The sequence below is a fragment of the Apiospora phragmitis genome, assembly GCF_038363925.1.
Source record: "Apiospora phragmitis strain CBS 135458 chromosome Unknown utg000011l:1.0-3236445.0:1.0-3240683.0, whole genome shotgun sequence".
Taxonomy (NCBI): domain Eukaryota; kingdom Fungi; phylum Ascomycota; class Sordariomycetes; order Amphisphaeriales; family Apiosporaceae; genus Apiospora; species Apiospora phragmitis.
This window is the reverse complement of record NW_027117411.1, coordinates 980,775-1,002,944: the sequence shown is the minus strand read 5'-3', so window position 1 is coordinate 1,002,944 and position 22,170 is coordinate 980,775. Positions and strand designations below refer to the sequence as shown.

The 22,170-nt window shown below is 52.5% G+C and overlaps 4 protein-coding genes across 4 annotated transcripts; 2 read left to right on the top strand and 2 right to left on the bottom strand.

The window, feature by feature from the left end:
• Window positions 1–1,049: 1,049 nt before the first annotated feature.
• On the top strand, window positions 1,050–4,663 carry PG994_013101 (SH3 domain protein; the record flags this gene model as incomplete). Its single annotated transcript, XM_066864510.1, has 3 exons — window positions 1,050–2,694; window positions 2,746–2,820; window positions 2,874–4,663. The coding sequence occupies 3 exons, from the start codon at window positions 1,050–1,052 to the stop codon at window positions 4,661–4,663; spliced, it is 3,510 nt and encodes a 1,169-aa protein (XP_066709471.1).
• A 6,869-nt stretch (window positions 4,664–11,532) lies between these two features.
• On the top strand, window positions 11,533–12,942 carry PG994_013100 (uncharacterized protein; the record flags this gene model as incomplete). The annotated part of the gene is made up of 2 exons (XM_066864509.1): window positions 11,533–12,671; window positions 12,738–12,942. 2 exons carry the CDS (start codon window positions 11,533–11,535, stop codon window positions 12,940–12,942), a joined length of 1,344 nt encoding a protein of 447 aa, XP_066709470.1.
• Window positions 12,943–13,801: 859 nt separating this feature from the next.
• Window positions 13,802–16,154, bottom strand: PG994_013099 (gamma-tubulin complex component GCP4; the record flags this gene model as incomplete). Its single annotated transcript, XM_066864508.1, has 2 exons — window positions 13,802–15,457; window positions 15,531–16,154. 2 exons carry the CDS (start codon window positions 16,152–16,154, stop codon window positions 13,802–13,804), a joined length of 2,280 nt encoding a protein of 759 aa, XP_066709469.1.
• Window positions 16,155–17,179: 1,025 nt separating this feature from the next.
• On the bottom strand, window positions 17,180–18,947 carry PG994_013098 (uncharacterized protein; the record flags this gene model as incomplete). The annotated part of the gene is made up of 6 exons (XM_066864507.1): window positions 17,180–17,644; window positions 17,698–18,023; window positions 18,080–18,497; window positions 18,595–18,771; window positions 18,830–18,844; window positions 18,918–18,947. 6 exons carry the CDS (start codon window positions 18,945–18,947, stop codon window positions 17,180–17,182), a joined length of 1,431 nt encoding a protein of 476 aa, XP_066709468.1.
• Between the last annotated feature and the right edge of the window lie 3,223 nt (window positions 18,948–22,170).

Genomic DNA, 22,170 nt, shown 5'->3' with positions numbered 1-22,170 from the left:
TTGTTGTTATTATTATTATGGCTGGGCTCTATCTTCCATTGATGCATTTCTCGGAGTTTGGTGCCCTGTCTTTCTAAACTCCAGTCAGTTAGCGGCATGACGTGAGATGGGTGGCTCGTATGGCTGCAGCATGGAGACCACGGGCCACGACGGGGCGCCCAGCCTGATGATGAAACTGGTGGTCTTGTGGTACCGTTACTGCTCCAATCCTCCGACAAGCTTCAACCTCACCTGAACATTACATTAATAAATCAGAGACGGGAGGATTAGTGGCATACCGGGAACAGTGGACGACTCCTCGTTTTGTAGGGGCTGCTGGAGTTAATGGATTGCTGACCCCAGGCAGGAGGTCCCTTGAATTGAGTGCAGTGTACGGAGTATTTGTTAAGACGCCGTCGTCTCAAAAAGTTCCAGTCATCTGCTCGTGGTGGTACAGACCCGTACTAGGGTAGACTGGACTCACTTTCATGCGCTGACGTCGACCTTTCGCAGGCCGTAACCAATGGGTAGTAGGTAGGCTGTATTGGTTACTAGTAGCATAGGTAGGCTGTAGCAAGCTTATTAGTATTCTCGTCCCTTTTCTTAACAGGCAGTCGAGTTCGCACCTGTTCTGCCTGCACCTGCACCCGCACCTGCACCTGCACTTGCATCTTGCACCAGCTCAGCCCCAGCATCACTGTATTTTGAGCAGAGATCTCGGCCGTGAAAGCGATTGAAGTCATCTTGGGATCGACTTGCCTAAATTACCTTAGGTATCCTATTTCTAATACATGCCTATCCTGCCACAGCCATTACTTCCATTAGTCGATTGCATTGCCATTCCCTCCGGACCATCTATCAACCCCCAGTCAAACCAAACCCCTCACACCCCCGATCCAAGGTCCATCAGCAGCTCCAAACGCACGCATACATTTCGCCCCAATTCCGACTTCGACTTCCACATTACTGTATGCTTTACACAACTTCGCCTATCCACCCCCAACAATATTATTGCTTGCTTTCGACTGTAAGCTTTCCATCAAGGTGCGGCTAACTGCCAATGCCAAACCATGGCGTCTGCACCTTTTAAAGTCAAGGCGCTCTATGAGTACAGCTCAGGCCACGAGGACGATCTGCCCTTTGAGATCGGTCAGATTATCACCATCACCGAAGATGACGATCCCGATTGGTATGGTGGAGAGTATCTAGATGCCTCGGGCGCCAAACAGGAAGGCATCTTCCCGCGCAACTTTGTCGAGAAATACGAACCTACCGCCCCGCCGCGCCCAACTAGACCACGAAAGAAAGACCAACCGGAGCATACGGCTCGGCCTGAGGCCGCACCTGAGCCTACGCCCGAGCCGCTTGCAGAGCCTGAAGAGCCTGAAGATCCCTACGAGCCTGTCGATGAGGCGCCTTCTGTTGCCGAACCGCGCTCGCCCAAAGCCCCGGCCCCCCCAGTGCCCAAGCCGGTCGAACCTGCCCCTGTTGCAGCCCCGGCCTCCCCGGCTCCCCCAAAGCCAGAGCCCAGTGTCGCCCAGCCGTCTCCCAAGGCCCCGGCGCAAGCTCGTGCGCCGCCGCCAGTTTCCGAGAAGCCTGCGAGCTTCAGAGATCGCATAGCCGCCTTCAACAAGCCTGCAGCGCCTCCTGTGGCACCCTTCAAGCCCAGCGGTCTGAGCTCAGGCAGTTCCGGCTTCATCAAGAAACCATTCGTTGCCCCTCCACCTAGCCGAAATGCCTATGTTCCCGCACCCAAGGAAGCGCCGACGACCAAGGTGTACCGGCGAGAGGAAGACCCGGAGATTAGAGAAAAAGAAGCAGAAAACCTCGAGACTGCCCAACATGCTGGCTTGGTACCTGCCTCATCTCAGGAAGGTCAGGATGAGGACCAACCCAAACCTACAACCTTGAAGGAACGCATTGCTCTGCTGCAGAAACAACAAGTTGAAGCTGCACAGAGGCACTCAGAGGCTGCTTCCAAAAAGGAGAAGCCGAAGCGACCCCCGCCGAAGAAACGCACCGAAAGCGACGGCCCTCAAGAAGGTACTGTCGCTACCCCCGGTGTCGGCGAGACGCCCGTACCCCTGGAACGTCGAGACACCGAGTCTATGGACGAATCGTCCCCTCCGAAGCAGCAATTGCCAACGCGGCGAAAGTCATCCAAAGGCTATCCTGATGACGGCAACGAGGCAGACATGTCTGGCGCAGGAGATGCGACTGAAGGCCAAGACGATGATCTCACCGAGCGGGAAGACAGTGACGCGCACCCCAAGCCAGCTATCTCGCGCGCTGCGACTGGGGCTACGGAGAAAGCCGCTGGTGAGGAGCCATCACCTAAGGAGGAGGGTGAGGAGAAAGCGGAAGCAGACGATGACGAAGATGATGACCCCGAAGCCAGGCGCAAGGAGGAACTCCGGGCCAGGATGGCCAAGATGAGCGGCGGTATGGGAATGATGGGCATGCATAGCATGTTCGGTCCGCCTATGCCCTCGCCAGCCGGTAAGAAAAAGAAGGCTGCGCCAGAGCAGCCCGAAGAGGGAGCCTCGACCGGGTCGCCTACTGCTTCCGCGCCTCCAGTCCCTACCATGATGGCTCTGCCAGGTTTGGGGCTGCAAAAGCCCGTGAATGAAGAAATGACCGAACACGAGGAGAGCGAAACACCGGAAGACGAGGACATCACTCCTGTGACTTCAACTAGTCCCCGTGCCTCTGAATGTAAGTAGCCTTCCCATGAATCTGGGAAGTGGTTTGCTAAAAAGGTTACAGCTGCACGAAGATCAATGTCTGGTCCTCCTCCACTACCTGGTGGTCGTCCTGCACCGCCACCTGTACCCGCTGAGTGTAAGTCATCTGCAATGTCAGGCTATGATCCTCCCATTGACCAAGCTCTACAGCAAGACCACCTCCTCCGCCTCCGCCGGCAGGCGTCACTTCTCCTAGTGTGGGCTCAGAATCCGATGACGAGCTGTCTGAGAATCCTATGAAGTCTTCTATGGAATTTTCGCGTCCGGATAATGCGCCCCCTGGACGTGCACCCCCATCACCAATTCCTTTGGGCTCACCAAAGCTCCCTCCAGCACCGCCTGCACCCACAAGCGCCAAACGCGCCTCATACATGAGTGACGAGGCTACACCGTCTTCTCCTCTACCCCCTCACCCAAGTAAGAGGACCAGCATGCCACCTCCAGTTCCTGGCTCGGCTCCCGTTCCGCCTCCACCAACGCAGAGCCGCCCGCCTCCTCCGCCTCCACCCGGAGTATCAAGCCGTCCATCGACTTCAGATGAACCGGTAGCATCGCCAATGAAACCTGGTCATCTCGATAACAGTGAGGAAGGCGAAGTAACCGAATATGATGGCGATTATGACACCGATATTGCGTCTTCGGTCCCGCATAAGGAGGCATTGAAATCCCACGCTCGTGATTCTAGTCTGGAAGACAACACCCCTGTTCGGTCTCCCACCTCTGACGCTCCTCCGCCGGCATTTCCTCCGCCAGTTCCCAGCGCTGCAGCCCCCAGAGCCATACCTCCTCCGATTCCAAGCCAGCCACCACCAAGCCAGCCACCAGCGCGCACATCTGTAGATGCCCCTCGAGGTGCTCCGCCACCGCCACCGCCTCCTACCAAGTCGGTATCATATGCTCAAGACGACGATGAATATGATCCGTACAATTATTCGGCTCCTAAGTCGTCAGTGCCCGCGGCCACGTCCTTCAGCGTGGCCAGGACAGATGACCCCGAACCAAATTTGGAACGATCTCCTTCATATCAACCAGCGCCGTCTGAACGACGTGAGCCACCTCCAGCACCCCCTGTCAATCGTGGTCCGCGCCAATCTATCGATGCCGGGCGGGCAGCTTCGGGACGGCGGTCTACGGATGCCGCCCGGCCCTCCATGTCCATGGAGTCCGGTTATGTCGCTGAAGATGTGGACCTTGCCGAACACACCAATTGGTGGTTGCACCCCAATAGTGTCCCTCCCGCGCTTCAAGGCCGGAAAGACATCTTTTTCGAGTCTGACGAGAGCACCTCTTCGACGCAAGGCGGCATGACCGAGGTCACTAAGGAAATCTACGTTTTGTTCCAAGACTATTCTCAAACCATCATTACAGCTCGGTTCGACCCGCAAAACCCAGCTGATACGCAGCTGGATCAGCGACATGAGCCGCCGCCCAGAAGCTTGCGTCAAGATCAGCTAGAACAAGCCTATGAGCGTTACGGGCTACAAATTGCCAACGCGGTCCCATCGTCGAAGGAGAAAGTAGTCGGTGACGGAACTCCCCATGGGTTGCTCTACGAGCTCTTGAAGCCCTTCAAGGATGTTCTGCAGCCTGTAGGCACCCGAGCTTACGGCGCCTTGGTCTATGCCAATATAGCGAATGCGTCAACACAGATGCACGACGAAATCAGACCCGGTGACATTATTTCGATTCGTAACGCCAAATTTCAAGGCAAGCATGGTCCCATGCATGCCAAGTATTCCATGGAAGTGGGCAAACCTGACCATGTGGCTATCGTCGCCGAATGGGATGGCGTCAAGAAGAAGGTGCGGGCGTGGGAGCAAGGGCGTGAGAGCAAGAAGGTGAAACAGGAGAGCTTCAGGCTCGATGACCTGCGCAGTGGTGAAGTCAAGATCTGGCGAATCATGCCTCGCAGTTGGGTAGGATGGGATTCTCAGCACTAGCGGCACGAGAGAGCGTCTTACGACTGTGTCTGGCCGCTGTTGATAAGAATTCATGGGCAGCAAGCACAAGCAGACATTAGGCGTTCCCAGACGGCCTATTGTCCACGTAGGCCTCGGGTTGATGCCAGATATCCTCATGCGAGGCAAAAGAGAAATGTTCATTGGGAGAGCGGCATACTGTGACGGCTGCCCTCGTCGTGGGAACGATTAGGAATTTCTTTGCTACATTACTTACTGCAATGCACTGGGCTGCTGCGTACTGCAGTACACACCATGGTCAAGTCGAGATTATAGTTTACTACAGGCAAACAAGTAAAGAATTTGTATACACCCCAATCGATTGACTGGCCGTGGATACCTGTCCAGATCACTCACTGTACGTCGTCGCTTTGAGAGCTGGTTAGAGATCCGCCAACGGCAATCCATTTGCCCCCGTTGCATAGCTGTCTGTCTGTATGCCTGCCTCCTGCACCCTCTGTGTAAGTAAGCAGGCCCTGTTTGGTAGGATATCATATTGCATGCGAGATGGCGTAATTGTTCTTGGACTGGAGGAAAGCTATAGTGACTAAGATGCAGCAAAGCAATGGACACGGCTCCGACGGCCGGTGCGGTTGTAAGAAGCCATTGAGGCCGCATCGCATGTAACTGCAGGATAGAACAAGAAAAAGAAAGGAGGGGGAAACATTGCGATGACCAAATAAACCTGGATTTTGTTATGCATGATGATGATCCGTGAGAGTAAACTGCGTAATGGCCACACTCGTGATATCTCTGCATATAACAGGTAATCACCTGCGCACATGTACCATTGCTTTTTTCTCCTTAGCTATATTAACCTGGACGCTTGCGTGTTTTCCGTCTCCCGAGACCGGACATGCACTCTTGGTCGCCGCCGCCACGGAGGTGCCATATATTCCGGGCGGCCTTCACTGGTTCGGCTGACTGGCTGACTACCTGCTGAAATTCTTGAGAAATAGAGGACTGAGGGTGGGAAGTCCATGGCGATGGTAACGGATAGGTATCAAAAAGTAAGTCAGCACACTGCTGCGGAGTACCCGAGACAAAACTACTCAGGACGCACGACAGACAACGCGTAGACTTACCCGAAGAAGTTGGTCACTGGTCACAGGCACAACAAAATCCAATTTGTCATAGCACACTCATCTATCCGTATAGCTGTTATTGATTACTACCCTTTGCTTGTGACGCGGGTGTGCCGGCCATATTGTCGAGAGCCGGGCGAGACATGTCTTCTCGGTAGCACGTTTTTGGTTCATGCCTGTCTGACATCTACGCCGCCCGAGGCATCAATCCTCTTGGAAGACAGACGGTGCTGCGTTACCCAGCTGTACTACCACATCCCATGCACCATCTCTCTCCCCCCTCTCTCTATGGGGCTCATAATATTTGCCCATGGGCCAGAAGATGGGATTTCGAGACTTTTTCCATTTGCCATCTATCGCAAGCAAGCACAAGTACCAAGCCAGGAAGATCCCAGATGCCTCATATGGATTCGTATCACACACACGTGCATGCATTCTGTAGCTCCTATTTTTCGAGGGCCGACATAGGCACGAGACCAGGAAACGTAGGTTGGGCACTAAAACCAAGACACGCGCAAGCCCTAGCTCGGCGACGGGAAGGGCTTTCCTTTACCGATACCCTGGGAAACCCCCTTCTTTCCCAGCTGACCCGTGGTGTGGCCGCCAGGCACAACAAGACAGGCGGCCAAAGGAAAAGAGAAGAAGAAAAAGGCACCCGCCTGCCCGCCTGCATATGAGATGGATGTTTGTCTCACAGAACAGCACCACCCCCTTCCCCGGGGCTGCGCGAGCAGCTTCTCCGCACACTCCGACCCGAGAGAGCCGACAAGTAAGGGTGGGTTCAGCTCGAGACTCCGACTTTCCCCAATGGGGAATGCCTTTGCCGAGGAGAAGGGGGCGACGAAGCTGATAGGCTGGACTCGACGTGCTTGGTGGTGCTGTACATCCTCCTGTGGGTGGTCTGGACGACTGCCGGGGGCGGCACTATTAACGACAGTGCAGCAAGTAAAAAGAGCTGAAGCGAAAACGAGCCTGCGTCTTCAACTTTGGTCTCCTTTTCTTCTTCTCCAAGCGGCTAACGACGGCGGTTCATCCACACTCACGTGTTGCCGAACACGTTAGTACCACCCAGTAATATATCGTGGAGGTTTCCCTCCGCCCAATAGAATCTCCATCGTCCGGACGATGATAGAGGCGGTAATCACTCAATTTCGGGGTAAGGTAGTTTCGCTAATAGTTTCCACGCTCTGGATGAACCTGGACGTTGACGTGTGAGCTGCATCCAGGGAGTATTGAGATAAAAAGGAGAGCATAAGCAGGCCAATGGTTTTTTCTTCATTCTTTCTTTTTGACCGGTCCGTGGCAAATAGAGCTTTACGCAGAACTGTCAGCATCGTGGGATACTGCATCATATTTCCCGTAGCGCTCGTGGGGGCTGACGTGATATCAGCGGTATCCTTAACAAATATCATCGATTCAAAGCTCACCCAGCACGGGAGGTATACCGTATTGCGGATCGAGGAGGATACCTTCAGCACCATATCGACAGGGGCCGGTGCCGAATCGTGTTCAGTTATGGCGAGTCCAATGGAGATGCACAATTGTGTGTAGGGTAGTAGTTGTAAACCGCCCTCTCCAAACCTCGATAATCACCATGAAAATCCCATATATCTTTCGATAGGATTGGATGAGATTTTGGAGATCTTCCATCTAGTAGGCTTACGAATATGTGCCTCGCTATCATAGCCAATCATGGATGATGCCATTTTCTGTCATGGAGCGAACCTTAGGGCGGCGAGAACAACTTGATCCTGATCATAGCTTTATTAGTTTTGCTCAAATACCATTACGGCTCTTCAACCTCTATGTGAGGGCTCATGAGGAGGCCAAACATGCTCGATACCAACAGTATAGGGAAGCTATCTGCTGTCGTTGAGATTTGCTGAAGCTCCCGCGGCTATGCACTGACAGCTCATTCTGGGCAATGGATGCAAGCTAAGTTTGGGTCATGGAGAGATCATGGAAAGATCGTCGCTGTCCTTGACAGATACAGCGATCCTCGAGCAGCCATTAGTCAAAGATCATCATAGTCCGAACTCCTACCTCCTGCCTCCTACCACTTTGTTTGGTGCCTGCCTAGCCGCAGTCTTCGTCGTCGAGAGCGCATCCATCCTATACGTTACCAAACATTGCGTCAATGGGGTCACAATAGCGGCCAAATCAACACCCTGTGCCAGATTCCATGCCCGATTTCGGTAACCTGCATGTGTGGGGTGCGTGGGTGGGTATCGAATAATACGCATGCTATCGTGAAGCCGATTGTGGTTGAAATTGACAAGCGCAATGATGTAATGTTGGGTAGCCTTTAGCGAGAGCCTCCCTTAGCAAACATATGCGCCTGCTGTAGCCCGTCAGCAATATGGAAGTGACATGATGTGATATCCGTAGAAGGCGATATATCAGATTCCAAAAGCTCGGAGTACTCCCGGGTCACGGCATGCTCATCCAAGTGAAACCATCATGCATGACGGGGCCTAAAGGGCTAGTCAGGAGCACAACGTCCCAAGAATCTCATTTGGTGGATGATAGGCACCCCAAGAGGGATCATCCATTCACTATCCCTCGAGTTCTGTGATTAGCTATAGGTCGTTCTGTGAGGGTACTGTCAATTGCCTTCTTGGGTCTGTTTCCTACCCCCGAAGGTAAACGACAGTTGGGGATGCAGAGATGACAGCCAGGGAGACAGACCCATATCGACCCAACCTGCTACCATCGATACGTCAGTCTTCCATAAAGAGGATAACTCGACCGCGGGCATGTATCGCAGCACGAAGCTCCGTGCAGTACGGTCACAAGCACGTGGTAACAGGTATTGCGTGTGTGCCTTAGAAAGATAGATAAGCAAATCGAGCTTCAGGCGCAAACCTGCCAGCCAATGAGAGGCTGACACACCAGAGGCCCATAGTGGACGACCTGCAGCAGGCCACAAAAACCCCGTAGAACGAGGACACTAATGCTTCCATGATGCGTCTGTAGAGTCCTTCAATCTTGCAAGGAAGGAGGACTGATGCACCGTAGCGGACAAGCGCCATGCATGGAAGCAGAGAAGAGTGTGGAGAGCGCATCTGCCATAACACCCAATGTAGATGGCCACGAGCAGACGTGAGTCCGTCGGGTCTTGGTGTAACGGTATCCAGCTTGCATTCACGACGTTACTCTGTTTCGTCTCGGCCAGCACGATATATTAAGTGAAGTCAGACACATTGCCTATTCAAGCATGCTGTGCCGGCCACAGTGGACGTCTAGACTCTAGACAAGTGAGACCGAGCTAACGGTGGCCTGGGAGGGGGAGTGTTGGGTTATTGAGAGCTTGGCTAGACCACACTGGCTGTGGCTTGAAGTGAGGCCCAATGCAAACGTCGCAAACGAGCGATTGGCTCCGTGAAAGTGCAAGGTGCTGCGCATCGACGACGGGTGGGAAATGCGACGACGCCTTGTTTGCTGAGTGGTGTGCCACTAGGCTAGACGGTATTCTGGTAAGCGCGCTCAAAAAGGCTATACCTAGGCAAGTTAAGTTGGGCATCACGATAGACGGCCAGCCTCGGAGGATTGCCACGTACGACGACCGCCGTCGTCTTGGGGAGTTCCCAAGGAGGCATCCCACGATGGCCGAGGCGGGAGTGACTCCAAGTGGCCCAGACAAATAGGCTATGGGCCACTAGGCATTGCGTTTTGCGATGCGATACGACTCATATTAGGCGATAGGCAACGGTGCTTGTCGGGATTCCTAAAGAGAGGCCCCAAGGGCAGCCGTCTGTGGTTCCGAAGGAATGATGGGCGGTGCTGTGTTGCTGTTACCTGCCTTTCCTTGCGCCATGCTCTCGATGAGAGTGGCTTGAATGGACGGCAGAGACAGGCACCCCACGCAGCGCATTTCGGTGGAATCGCAACGAGAAGCACCGTCCGTCCCTCAAGAGCACAGCATAAGGGGCCTACCAGCCCTACTGCCCAATTATACGCGTATCGATGGCTGTCATGTGAACCCTTCGCAGAGTACAACAGGTTCCGATAGAACCAATTGTGCATAGATGACAAAGAAGACGCATACAGCATGCAGGCGTTGAGTAAGTAAGTACGGGATGGAGTCAGAATAGCCAGACAATTGCTCACAGCCGATTTTGCTAGCTTTTGTGAAATTTACCACTACTGACTAGGTAAGGTAAGCAGCCTGGAAATAATTGTTTGTGCATTCATTGAGCGGTGTATTCGGAAGACGGGTGTAGGTTAGGAGCGTTTGTCAGGCAGCAGAGCTATGGACGGAAGCTTGGGAAGGAAGCTCGAGCGGTATGGCACGCCACAGAAATTCGAAGCTCCAAGCACCTCCTGCCACAGACGACATCTACGGGATGAATGCATGTATACTCTAACGGAGATATGCTTAAGCAACGTCATTTGGGATGGAAAGATTCGACAAAAGCAGATCTCCCCGACACTTGTTAGATGGCAAGCAGAAGCTCGATCTACATCTTCAGGTTGTCGGACACTGGCCAAGTCCGACAAGCAATTGTCATGGCCTGTGGTGGCACCATCATGACCAGACCACACATGCGGTTCTTCACCTACTTTCGACCTTTTTCCTGCTCGGTAATAATAGGTAAGGAGATGTCATAGTAGCAACAATTAATGGTGCTTTTGACAGCCGGCCGCCTACCTACTCCTACTGCCGGGTCACGCAACGCAACGCAGCGCGCCACACCAGTGTGCGACAACGAACGAACTGCTGCTGCGGATGTGTGCTACGTAGGCATGTGTAGGCAAGCTTAGGGTGGGCGACAGGGAGGCAGGGAGAAAAGAAGTCACTCTGATCCTTGCTTGTCACCCCAGGACCTGAGTGCGACCACTTACGGCCCCAGGCGGTGACAGCGACCGGGGTCCATCACCAACGGGAACTATCTTAGCCTGCGATCCCGAGTCTAGTGAACAGGTACCTTAAGAGTCAGACACATGTGTGCAGACTGCAGGTGGCAGGTCTTCCCACCTCGGACCCTGGAAAGGCTGAGTCCAATGAGGGACTGCTCCGGTTTTTACTCGCAGACGTGGGCGAACCGGCGGCCCTTCGAGAGGTGCAACGCACGCATTCCACCCCATCCCACCCCATACCATGCACCATTGAACAATTATTATTATTATTATTATTATTATTATTATTATTATTATTATATGTAGGTAGTGATGTAGTAGTAGCAGTAGAGGTAGTATGCGGATAGCGGACAGTGACAACCACCCCCAACCATCAGTCAGTCAGCGTCTCCATTTCATACATCAGCAGCTTACCTCCTTACCCCCCCCCCCCAGAGAAAACCCAACGTTGCCCGCCTTAAGTCCACTTCGACTACATTACACATGGACATACAAACTCCAGTCGCTTTTAAACGGACCTCATCCATCAGAATCGTGACCAACCAAGTCCATCCCAAAACCTGACACCTCCAGTCTTGTCCACATCCAGGCGTTTCATCCCGCCCCATCTGCTCGCATATCCCAGTCCGCCAGTTCACCAATACACCACCACCACAAGGCACAAGGCACCAACCCGTATATCTAAGATCTATCCTTGGTCCAATTCAGGCTCCAAAAGCTATAATTTCCCCCGTCCCACGCGCTTACCGCTCCCTTGGGACCCTATACGCATACCCATACCTGTCCCGCTCCCATGGAAATACTTATATATGTGCCCATGAACATCCCGCTCCCCTCTTCCACTTGCGCATAGCAAACAAGAATCCCTCTTCATATGAGCCCCCTTTCCTACCCTCATCCGTCACAATGACACGAAGACAATATACCAGCTCGTCAAATCACACCACCAGCACTCGAGACTCTCAAAGAAGTACCGGGTCTTATGAGTCTCATAGTACTGCACCCACCTCTTTTTACGAAAGCTCCAGACCATCCACCAAAAATTCGATATTAAAGGCGTCCAGACCTCAACCGGATTATCAAAAGCCAGACCTCTCGCCCTCGACCAGTCTATGTTCTCGCTCGTCGGTCGACACGTATTCGTCCCGGGCCTCGTTGGACGAACTCGAGGATGTTGACGTGTCGGGAGCCAGCGTGGATTATACCGAGATCCCTCCGCTACCCACATATCGGCATGAGATTGTCGACACCACCGTTCGCCCGTCCACGCCCGCGGACTTTGCAGCCCTGTTCCCCTCCATGAACCGCCTCTCCATTCGCCATGACGACTTTACCTCGGACGGCAACATGAACCTGCGGGTCGACACGGTCGTGTCCGGCCGCAGGAGGAAGACGATCCAGCTCTTTCACCTCCGCATGCACGACCTCAACAAGCGGGAATTCTCGCTGAGGAGGTACTGCCGCGACTCGGGCCGCGAGGTCTGCAATTCGAAGCGGAGATTCACCGAGCCGGCCGACCAGGGCCGCCCCAGTCTGCAGCGCTCTATGTCCACGGCGATGAAGAACCTGCCGCGACCCCGTGCCGCGAGGACGGGTACTGCTGGGTCCTCATCTTCCACCAAGAGTCGGCCAGGCACGAGCTACTCGGCGGCCGACGCAGAGGAGGATGAGTTCCAGGCGTATTTCAGCCAAGCAGCCAAGCGGCAGAAGTCGCATGGCGTCGCCACCAACGCCATCAAATTGGAGTTCTCCAACTATGCCAGAGTCGACATCGCCCGCTGTGGATCCAAGGGCTCGAAGCGATATGACTTCGAGTGGTGGGGCCACAAGTACTCATGGAAAAGGGTCACGGACAAGCTCACCAACGTTGTGTCTTTCCACCTCTTCCGAGATGGCCAGAACAAAGCACCGGTGGCCCATATTGTGCCCGAAACCCGCTCGCCTAACCAAGTCGAGGACGACAAGAATGCCGGCGGTTGGATACCGCCGTGTCACATGTGGCTAAGCGACGAGGAGCTCGTCAATGCCATGACCGATGTCGCCGAGTAAGTGCTTGCCCATGGATCTGACTACATTTTAACCCGGCTTCAATATTCTAACACTACGTGCAGTGTCGTGGTCTCTACTGGTCTCATGGCCCTTGTTGACGATTGCATCAAGGAGACCTGGGATACTCGCAAGCCTCGCCGTATCAGTATCCCCAAGGCGATGGATTTCGAGTACGGCAGGCCCAAAGCCTTTGTACAACACATGTTCCGGCGCAATTCAGCCCCCCAGAGGCCGTTACACTGGGCGACGCCCGTGGCAGCGTATTAGGTGGCGCGGGCGGCGCCGGCCACGACTGAATCGCCCAATTCGTGCTACCAGAGCACTTGCTTACTATCTACGTCCTTTTATCGTCTCAAAGTTTTGTTTCGATTTCTATTTGGCGACCGAACGCAACCCACCTCCATCCAAGAGCGGGTTATGACTGATGACACACATTCATACCTCGACCTTACAGCCTTGAGCTCTCCGACTAGCCTATATTGTGTCTCGGTCACAATGCTCTTTCTATCATTTCGTCATATTTTTGTGCGGCGGGCAACAATATATATTTTGCGGATAACACAGGACCCGCCTATTCTGGGCAGGGGTATATTACAGCACTCATTTCGAAGCGTGTCATTTCCATTTTCATGTTTCTGTTATGGCGTTTGAGGGATACTGGACATGCATTACATCTGTGTACAAAATGGTATATCTCGTGTATATATATATATATGGTCATATGACGACAACCAGGGAAAACAGAAGATTCTCGCTCGAAGGTTGATTCTTTTTATTTTATTTTATGGCATTGTCGACGATGGGTCGTCCAGTTAATCCGCATTGGCATGGTGGAATAGGTAGGCGGCTGTGCCACTAGGGCACAGCGCCAGAAATAGGAAATGTATCGAACAACAGCAAATTGACATTTTGGCGCATACAAATACGAGCTGCATTAGTTGCGCAATAGCCTATGCTAGTGATATCTATTCTAGTGTCCTTCTACCAGTGGTGTAGAGGGCTCCGTGATAAACATAGGTGATGTTGTTGTGAGGTGTGTCCTCCAAGGTAGCTTCGCTATAGGCGGTGTATCATGATACTGGCCAACTCCTAACCTGTAGGCCATAATAAGTGGACATCAAGCTGGCTAGTCGTGCTCAGCGCCGATGCCACTGTTGAACCATCCTCCAAAGTCCAGCTTCATCAGGAGCCGGTCAACGCCGCCGACCCTCTTTGGTATATACCGCCCCGGTTCGTCGTTCAGAAATTCCTGCCCATCCGAGTATAACTCTTCGCCTTCCATATCCGCCAGGAACTTGGAGTCTATACTGAGATTGCGCAAGACCCCGACCACGTCCTCTACCCCCTTCTTGACTTTATTCTCCATCTGGCCTATATGCGCCTTGACTTCAATCTCTTCGGCCTCGAGGTTGGAAAAAGCGTCCACAACGCCTTCGTCCGCCTCCAGGTCTAGTGCGGTCCAGATGTCTTGCAGGCGGTGTACTAGAGCGACCAAACGGTCTATGTGAACTAAGAATCGGTACAGCGGGTCAGTAAAGGTTGGCTGTGTAAGTAGGAGACGACGCGTCAAGGCGCTGAGATACATCCTATGGGCTATGGAGAGGGTCTGCGGATCCCGGTGAGCTGCGAGGTTCACAGCCGACTGAGGATACTGGCGAGTATCAGGTCGGATTGTTTGGCTATCCTCCAGCCCTGAGTCGTCATCACCTTCTTCAGGCTGCCTATGCTGTTGTGAAGTTGGCGGTCGACTTCCGGACGGTTCTCGACCAACAAGCCATCGCTCGAAGTGTTCCCAGAGCCCTTCCACAATCTCAACTTGGAGATACGCCTCGGTTTCAGCGAGAAAAAAGATGGCAGCACTACTCGTCGTCCACGTGCTCCGCATAGTCAAGGACCGGTCTGACCAACGCTCTCTGAGAGTACGTGTCTTTTTCTGTCCGGCCTTCTTCATGCTGAAAGGCGGCCTCGGGGGCGGTGGATGATGGCGGCGGAGAGATGTGATCTTCCACAGATCTGTTAATCGAAGATGTGCGCGCCGAATAGAGAGCAGGTATGAATTGATAGAAGAGTACGTCGCCACGTCTGCAGTTGAGAGGAACAGGTCCAGCGGCGAGGGGATATGTAAGCTCATGATGACGGGCACCGAGAACAGCAAGTTTCCAAATGGCGTGAGGGCTGTAGGAGAGTTGTCATGTTTCTCCGCGGAGTTTGTTGCGCTGCTCTTGGACAGATTGAGTTGAATGAGGTCCCTGGCACGCTCCAATTCTTCATCTTCCTCTGCGTGTTCACTCCGCATCGAAGCAAGTACAGCCCAAGCTCGGGAAAGGACCGCGGCGACTTCTCCTTCCTTGACGACTGCGGCGCCAAGTTTGTCGCGTTTCTCATAGGCCAAGGTATCTGCTCGATGCCACCTGTTCCTCAACTTTTCATCGGCCTGTTGGGTCAGAGCCATTGCGAATTCACCACGCCCAAGTAAAAAGAACTCGCGCAGGAGATGCAGCATCTCCACTACCTTGTCTCGAGGAAGAAGCTTCTGCAATGTCGTCTGAGACAAGTACTGCCGAATGCTGGTTATTGCTCTCGAAAATGCTGCCGTACCAAGAGGGAATGTTAGTTTTGATAGCTCCTGCAGCTGCGAAGAAAGATGGCCGAGACCCCCAACGCTGGACTCAGATCCGGCTTTGCTCCGTACATGATTCAAAGAAGTACCAATAAACAGCATCGATGATGCAGTAGAAGCGTTGACGAATGCCGGCAAGAGTCTCGCATCGATTTGGAATCCCTACATCTCACAATCAGCTCCCTGCTTTCAAAAAATACCAATAATGTTTCCGAAAAAGAGTGATGTTGCTTACATGATCGCTCTCTACATCCACCTGGATGAAGAAGTCTTGGGCTCCAAAGCTGGGGACTCGACCATAGAGAACCCAAGCGGAAACCTGCTTGAGCCATGCCGTCTCTGCCACTCTGGCGAGACTCAGCGCCGCCTCCTCGATATCCGCATATCCAGTCTGGATTTCACTCCGGAGCTTATCCATTAGCTGTGACCCTGTGCACAAGCCACTTTTGTCCTTCCTGAGCATGAACTGGACTATGTCCCATAGCCATTCCATTCTCATTATCCAGTCTGAGAACTCGCCTACCACTGCTGTAAGAGGCACAATGTCGTAGGCCCCAACGAGAGCGGCATCCTTGCGGAGAATGCTGCTCTCTACTTCTAGTATCTTCCGCTGAAAAGCGGCCAGGTGGATGGAGCCGATGGCATTGGACACGGCCCGACAAATCACTGAACCATGCGATGCATTGATCTGAGCTGTAGCCTTGATGAGACTGCGGTGAAGTTCGCTCAAATGAGCGGCAGTCTTCAGCAGATCCCGCTCCGGAGGCGACAGAATGGGCTGCGCCGTTTCTGCCAGTCGCCCCTCCCGCAGGAGGGGTGATGAGTGCCCAGATAGCGACAGTAGTATCTCGTGCAGCATCCTGAAGCTGGTGGATGACACAGAGATCGATGCCAAGCAAGGGAAGCTCAGAGCCAAACCTCGGGTTCTTTGGGTTCTTTCAGGTCACGAGGCTGCTTCCTGAACCAGAGTGCGTTGCTGATATCATGTAAGAGGAGAATGATAGACCCTAGACACTCGTACCGACACATCCCTAGACTCGAGGCTGTTGAACTGCAAGGTGGGTGGGTTGCTTATTGTGAAAAGTTCATGGCAGAGGCCAAAGGACACAGAATGAAGATGTACGGATAGTGGCCAAGTGTGATTCCGTTGAGGTGGTGTTAGTTTAGGAGGCGTAGTTTACCAGCCATACGTTGCGGCTTGGGAATTGCCAGGTCGAGGTCGTCGTCTATACGCGATTGATTAAGTAGTGAACTTGGGAAAGAATATCACAGGTGAAAAGCCCAAAAGCACCACCACAGGTATCAAAAGCATGCACGGCCGCCGCAGCTATCATTGATGAACCTTGAATTTATCTCCTTGATAGAGATAGTACTCGTGGCAGTTTCTCAAGCCATAGCATGGCACCTGCCCAAGTTTCAGAGGGTTGAACACGCTGCCTTCTCCTCTAAACGACTGGCACAGACGCGTTAAGGCATGAATCACGTGACGAAATAGTAAGCAGCTACGAGAAAAGTAAATAAAGCCATTAATGCATATTACTTCTCAAACCGAGCCAGTACTTTTTCTCTAGATTATGAAATATCATCTTACTTACTTGTAAGGGTTTTAATACTCTAATGATAGTGGCTAGTTTCTTGTCAGAAATAGTGTCGGCGCATACTAGGTAAGCATGCACCACCACAACACTCCGCTCATTACTGTGTTGGAACATCCATTTCATTATCCTCTAGATGGCAGAGGCTGACTGGAAACAACTCATTGTATGAATATACCAAATATTGATTACGAAGTATAGCCCTTTACGGAGTACTGCCACTCCATCTTTAGAACCCAGGCCAAGCCAACCACCACTCATATTGCTTCTCCCCACCAGGTGTGCCGAACTATTTCCCGCTGAATGGATTCTTCCCCTTCCCACTTGCTACGCTGCTGGTACCGGCCGAGTCGGAGCTCGGTTTTGTCTTAGGATCTACCTGGTCTCCATCGCCACCCATGGCACTGGTATCATCGCCGACCACGATCTCACCACCTCCCTTGACCCTCCCTACCACCATGCCCTTGCCCACAGCCTTGACGATCGCGCGACGTGAGACTCCCGTCACGTCAATGTACACCAGGCCGACGTTCTTGACGCTCCCGCCTAGGTGCTTCGACAGCTCGCCAGCCTCGTTGCCCCACTTATGTGTCACCACGTTGGTGGCAGCGGACGAGCCGGAGGCCAGCAGATTTCGCCCCGCGTAATCGATGCCATCAGCAATGGTAGAGAAGGCCATCATGCTCTTGTTTAGCAGGCCCGGCTTGTAGGACTCGATCGGCTTTCCGTCCGGGCCAAAGCCCCGGCCGCCGTCCTTGTTCCCTTTTTAGCCAGAGAAGCCCCGAGGTTCTGGGCAACCTTACTCACTTGCCCCACGGTCTTGGACGACAGTTCGGCTACGTTACCAGAGAACTTGCCAATGCGGCGCACGCGATCATAGGTAGTCGGCGTGAACGTGACGGCCTTGTCAGCCGGTTTAGTCTTTTGCGTGAAGCTGTCTGCCGAAGTCTGCAGGCCCTTGGTGATAAAATCCGAGCCAGTGACTATCAGACGCGATGCATAGGTGGCCTTGGAAACCAGGAACGACTTCTTATAGGCTGGGTGTAATTCCATCTCCAGGAACTCCGGGGATGCAGGTGCGACTGCTAGCGTACCCGTACCACCCTCCGTGGGGAGTGTAATCTCGACAGGGTCTAGTAGCTTGCGTTAGATAGAAGTTTCCATCAGTGCCTCTGCCAATTTCACTGACCTTTAGATCCTGGCTTGATCGCGTTGTCATCGATCTGATACCCCTCACCTAGCTCGCCGATAACACTGCCATCTTCTTCGTCCACAAGCACGATCTGACTACCTTGCCCCGGCCCGCTGTGGCTCCCCTGTACATAGGCCTCGCCTGGGGCGAATGAGGCTGGGTTGTAGGCCGGCGGGGGATAAGAAGGGACTTCTTCTTTAGTTGCCATTTTCGACTTAGTGCTTATGGGTGACCCAGCCGCGGAAGGAGTGGCAGATGAAGGGCTTTTGGCTTTCTTTGCTGCTTTCGGGGGCGGCGCCCTCTCCAGGAATGCAGTGCATTGTGCCAGAATGGTTTCAAAGGTATCCACATCCTCTTGGAGTCCCTTGCGGCTGCCGATCTCAGGGAACTCAAGTCGCGTAAAAGGTGCCGCTTTCTGGGCCAAGATCCCATCGCGGAATAAGGTAGCTTCGGGGAGGCTGGTGGTAGATTTGGGTGGTGGCCGGCAGAGGAATGTCCAAGCTCTCATCGACGTGCAGATGCAGGTAGAAGTCGGACGGCGTCTGTGTTTCTCCGTCGAAAGCGGCCGGGTCGGCGTAGCTCGAGGAGGTCGGCACCATCAACAGGGACAGAGTCTGTGGCCCGGTTGGGGTGAGAGATTCCTCCTTACCGGCAGTTACGTGGTAGGCAGATACGCCCTGTATGGCGTACTGCGCAATTGGGGTTAGAATGAGCTGAGGGTAGGACAAGGGTAAGTAAATCTCTTACCAGCAACTTCGGATCCTGGCAAATAGGTTAGTACCATTGTTTATACGGATATCGAGCGACACGGGGGGTGTGAATGTTCTATACTCACATTATGTCCGGACGCCATGACACCAGACATGCAGTTGGGAAGTATTGTTGCGATGATTCAAAAACACTTGGAATGCGATCGTACGTAAGGTTAAAAATGGCCAAGGATGGAAATACCAAGAAAAGACGTATTGATTCGAGAAAAGAAGAGTGCTGCTAAGCGCTTCGTTATTTGCCGGGTACGGAGTATGTCTCTTTCTATTTCAGACCCTGCACGATATGAACCAACAACCATCAACCATCATATGTACGTACGTCGAGGCGCTTAAATCACGCGGCGAGGCTGCGACTCTGCGCATCATGAGAGGCCTCTTGCCCGACGTCATTGGGCGTTTAAGCTGTGACAGCCAATACCCCGCGCAGGTCTGGAACGTACTAAGGTTGACGTGCGTGTGTGGGATCCCTCGCCTCCCAAGGGATCAGAAGCCAGAAGACTGTTTGATCTGTTTGGCCGGGGGGGTCTCAAAGCAACGCTTTGCAACGCTGTTGGTCCACTGATGAAAATGCCAAGCATGTGGCAGTGCTGAGTGCTGGGCGCTTGTTCTTGCCTTCTTGCTTTGTTGCTTGCGTCTCTTTCTCCCTGACTACCTCACTAGAAGAAGTCATACAAAGTTTATTTTCTATTTTCTAAAATAGAAAACGAGAAGCTGAGACATGCATCAAGATTGCGAGTTGTGCAAAGGCACCAGGAAAGCGTACTTAAGGTAATGTTCATCTCAAACAAGTGCCAGCGCGGAAACATACACCGTCTCCAATTAAAGTAACTAGGTGGGTAGGTACGTAAAGTAATCTTGGCCTATTGGTGCAGTTTTCAGTGGCCTGTTAATAAACAGTAGTAAGCTGCACAGGTTGGCTTATATTACAGAAGGTTATCCTCAAGAGGCTTTCGTAAAATGTTTGCTCAGTAATGGTAGCCTGCGCAGAGCAACCTGTTTTTGGTGTTTACCCGATTGACTCCTTGGACCTTCGTAGCAGCGCTTACATGGGGCGGTCCGTAACGTCCTCATCTTCCTGTTGCGATGTCAGCCCATTGATTTGATCCGATCACGTACTCTACTACTTTGGGCCATATGCGGCAAGACTGTCTATGAGAGCTGATGCGCTGTGACCAGACGTATTTTGTTTCTCCCGTCTTGTTATTTGAAGTGCATGGTAGGATACCTGCCTAGTCATTCGGTAGCCATGAAGCCCAGACTCAGGGGCAGCTATAAAATAGGTAATCTGAGTACAATGAATGGCCCGATCGAGACAATCTTGGAGGCGCAATCGTCTACTGTATGGCCCGTTAGACCTCAAAGGTACTATTTTGGAATGTATCGCTGTCCCTGTGTAGGGTATGGCTGGGTCGCGAGCCCGGCTGTGGTGGGCTTACATGGATTACACTATCGCGATGTCTTCTCGCGGAGCCTCACCTTCTTTTCAACAATGAAAATCATACTGTAAGCTAGCAGAAGTAGATGCCTATTATTTGCCGGTTCTGTGATATGGTGGCTGCCGGGACCAATTCCTACTCATCTCACAATACCGAGCAAACAAGGGGTACTATGCCCTAGGGGGCAGCTAGACATCTAAACGAGTAGCTGGTAACAGAGCTAGATGGTATAGCTCAGGACAATGCGACAAGTTCGTTACTAGATCGCTAACGAAAACTCTAGAGTTTCCCGGTTGGCTAATACACGCCCGACCAGTTCGCGTTCACTGATTCCGGGGCTGCTCTACAACACGACACATAAAGAGCGCATTCTCGTGGCATTCTTACCAAATGCTGCGCCTCTTTCTAGCTTCTTCTTTAGTTTGAGACATAAGTCGTGAAATTATATCACAGACCATGTGGCAACCTATTTATCAAAGAAGTGAGGATGGTAATTACGTAGTCATTTGTAACATATCGTTTGTTGAGCCGAAGAGCACGTATATACAGGCCACCCCTGAGCTCAGTAAGACCACGAGGTCTGATCGGTAGCTACAGGAAATAGAGAACACGGGGAACCCATATTTACGAGGGTCTTATTACATCATTTGTTCGCCGATTCGGCAACCGTTCGGTACGGCAACGCAAGCCATAGCCCTACGGAAGGGTCCCGTGAGCCGTAGTGTACCAAGCTGTCGGGTCACGATACCCAAACAGACTTTGGCAACCGATTCGTTACCCATACACTGGTAATGGCCCGGTACGTGTGGTGGCACAGCGTAAATGAACATTGGCATTTGACACTATGTCCCTGTTCTACTTTGGCTGTCATGTAATGTAGTACTTGCTAGGTCTGGGTGTTGATGATCTGTCACTTGAGCCGCTTTGCTCGTGATACCGTCCTCTCGATTAGTATCCAACAGCTAGGACGAGTTGCGGTACAAGTAAACCCATGTAATGCTGCGTCATGATGGAAGAAGGGTATTACCGTTTTTATGAAATTAAGCGAATCAACTCCTTAAACTCTGCCATTGATCAAGCGGTACGATAGTTCTAGCCCTCGTTTGATACCGTAACGCGAGCATCACCCCCATCGGAACTACTGCTTGTCAGCTGGCGTATGCCCCTGAACCGTCAATTATCTAGTGCGCCCAGTTGGCAACAGGATGCTGGCTACTTGAGGTGTTCATGGAATGCTAGAGCTCTCCGCGGGAAGACTGTAGACTATATATCTCGTGTGGCTGCAGTATGAAGACGCCATTGCGCTTGAAAACTGAATCACATAATAGCATATATTTCTTCAGCATGGGGTGTTTGCGCCCAGAGCGAATATTCAGTCAATAGAGATGTAAAGATAACCCATTAACGTATACTGGATCTTGCGTGTCAATCAACACTTATGGCAACATTGCGGAAGGTGTCTATATCGTTGACGGAACGGAAACTCATCGCCCCCATGATGAGGGTAGGATCCTGTCCATAACCTCAAGACGCAGGTCATCCCCGGAAGTGAGCTGCTTGTCCAGGACAAACAGACTGCTTGGTACAAATACTGCTGCTATTCTTATTCGACGCGATAGAACTATCGCCCGTCCCATTCAGAAATGACAGTGCCGATTCGTCACGGCACTGGCTGGGCTTCCCACAACGCGGCCTATGTACGTTAAATATAACATTCCGTAGAAATGACATCGGCCGAGTCCCAGTTAACAACGTTGGGGTCTGAGAATTACCATGGTGTCGAAAGGATGAAGAATTGCTGTAGCCCCTAAGAGTGTCCCCTGATACAATAAGTAATGCCTCCGCGAATACAAACATGGCTCCCAGTGCCAGGGATTTATCC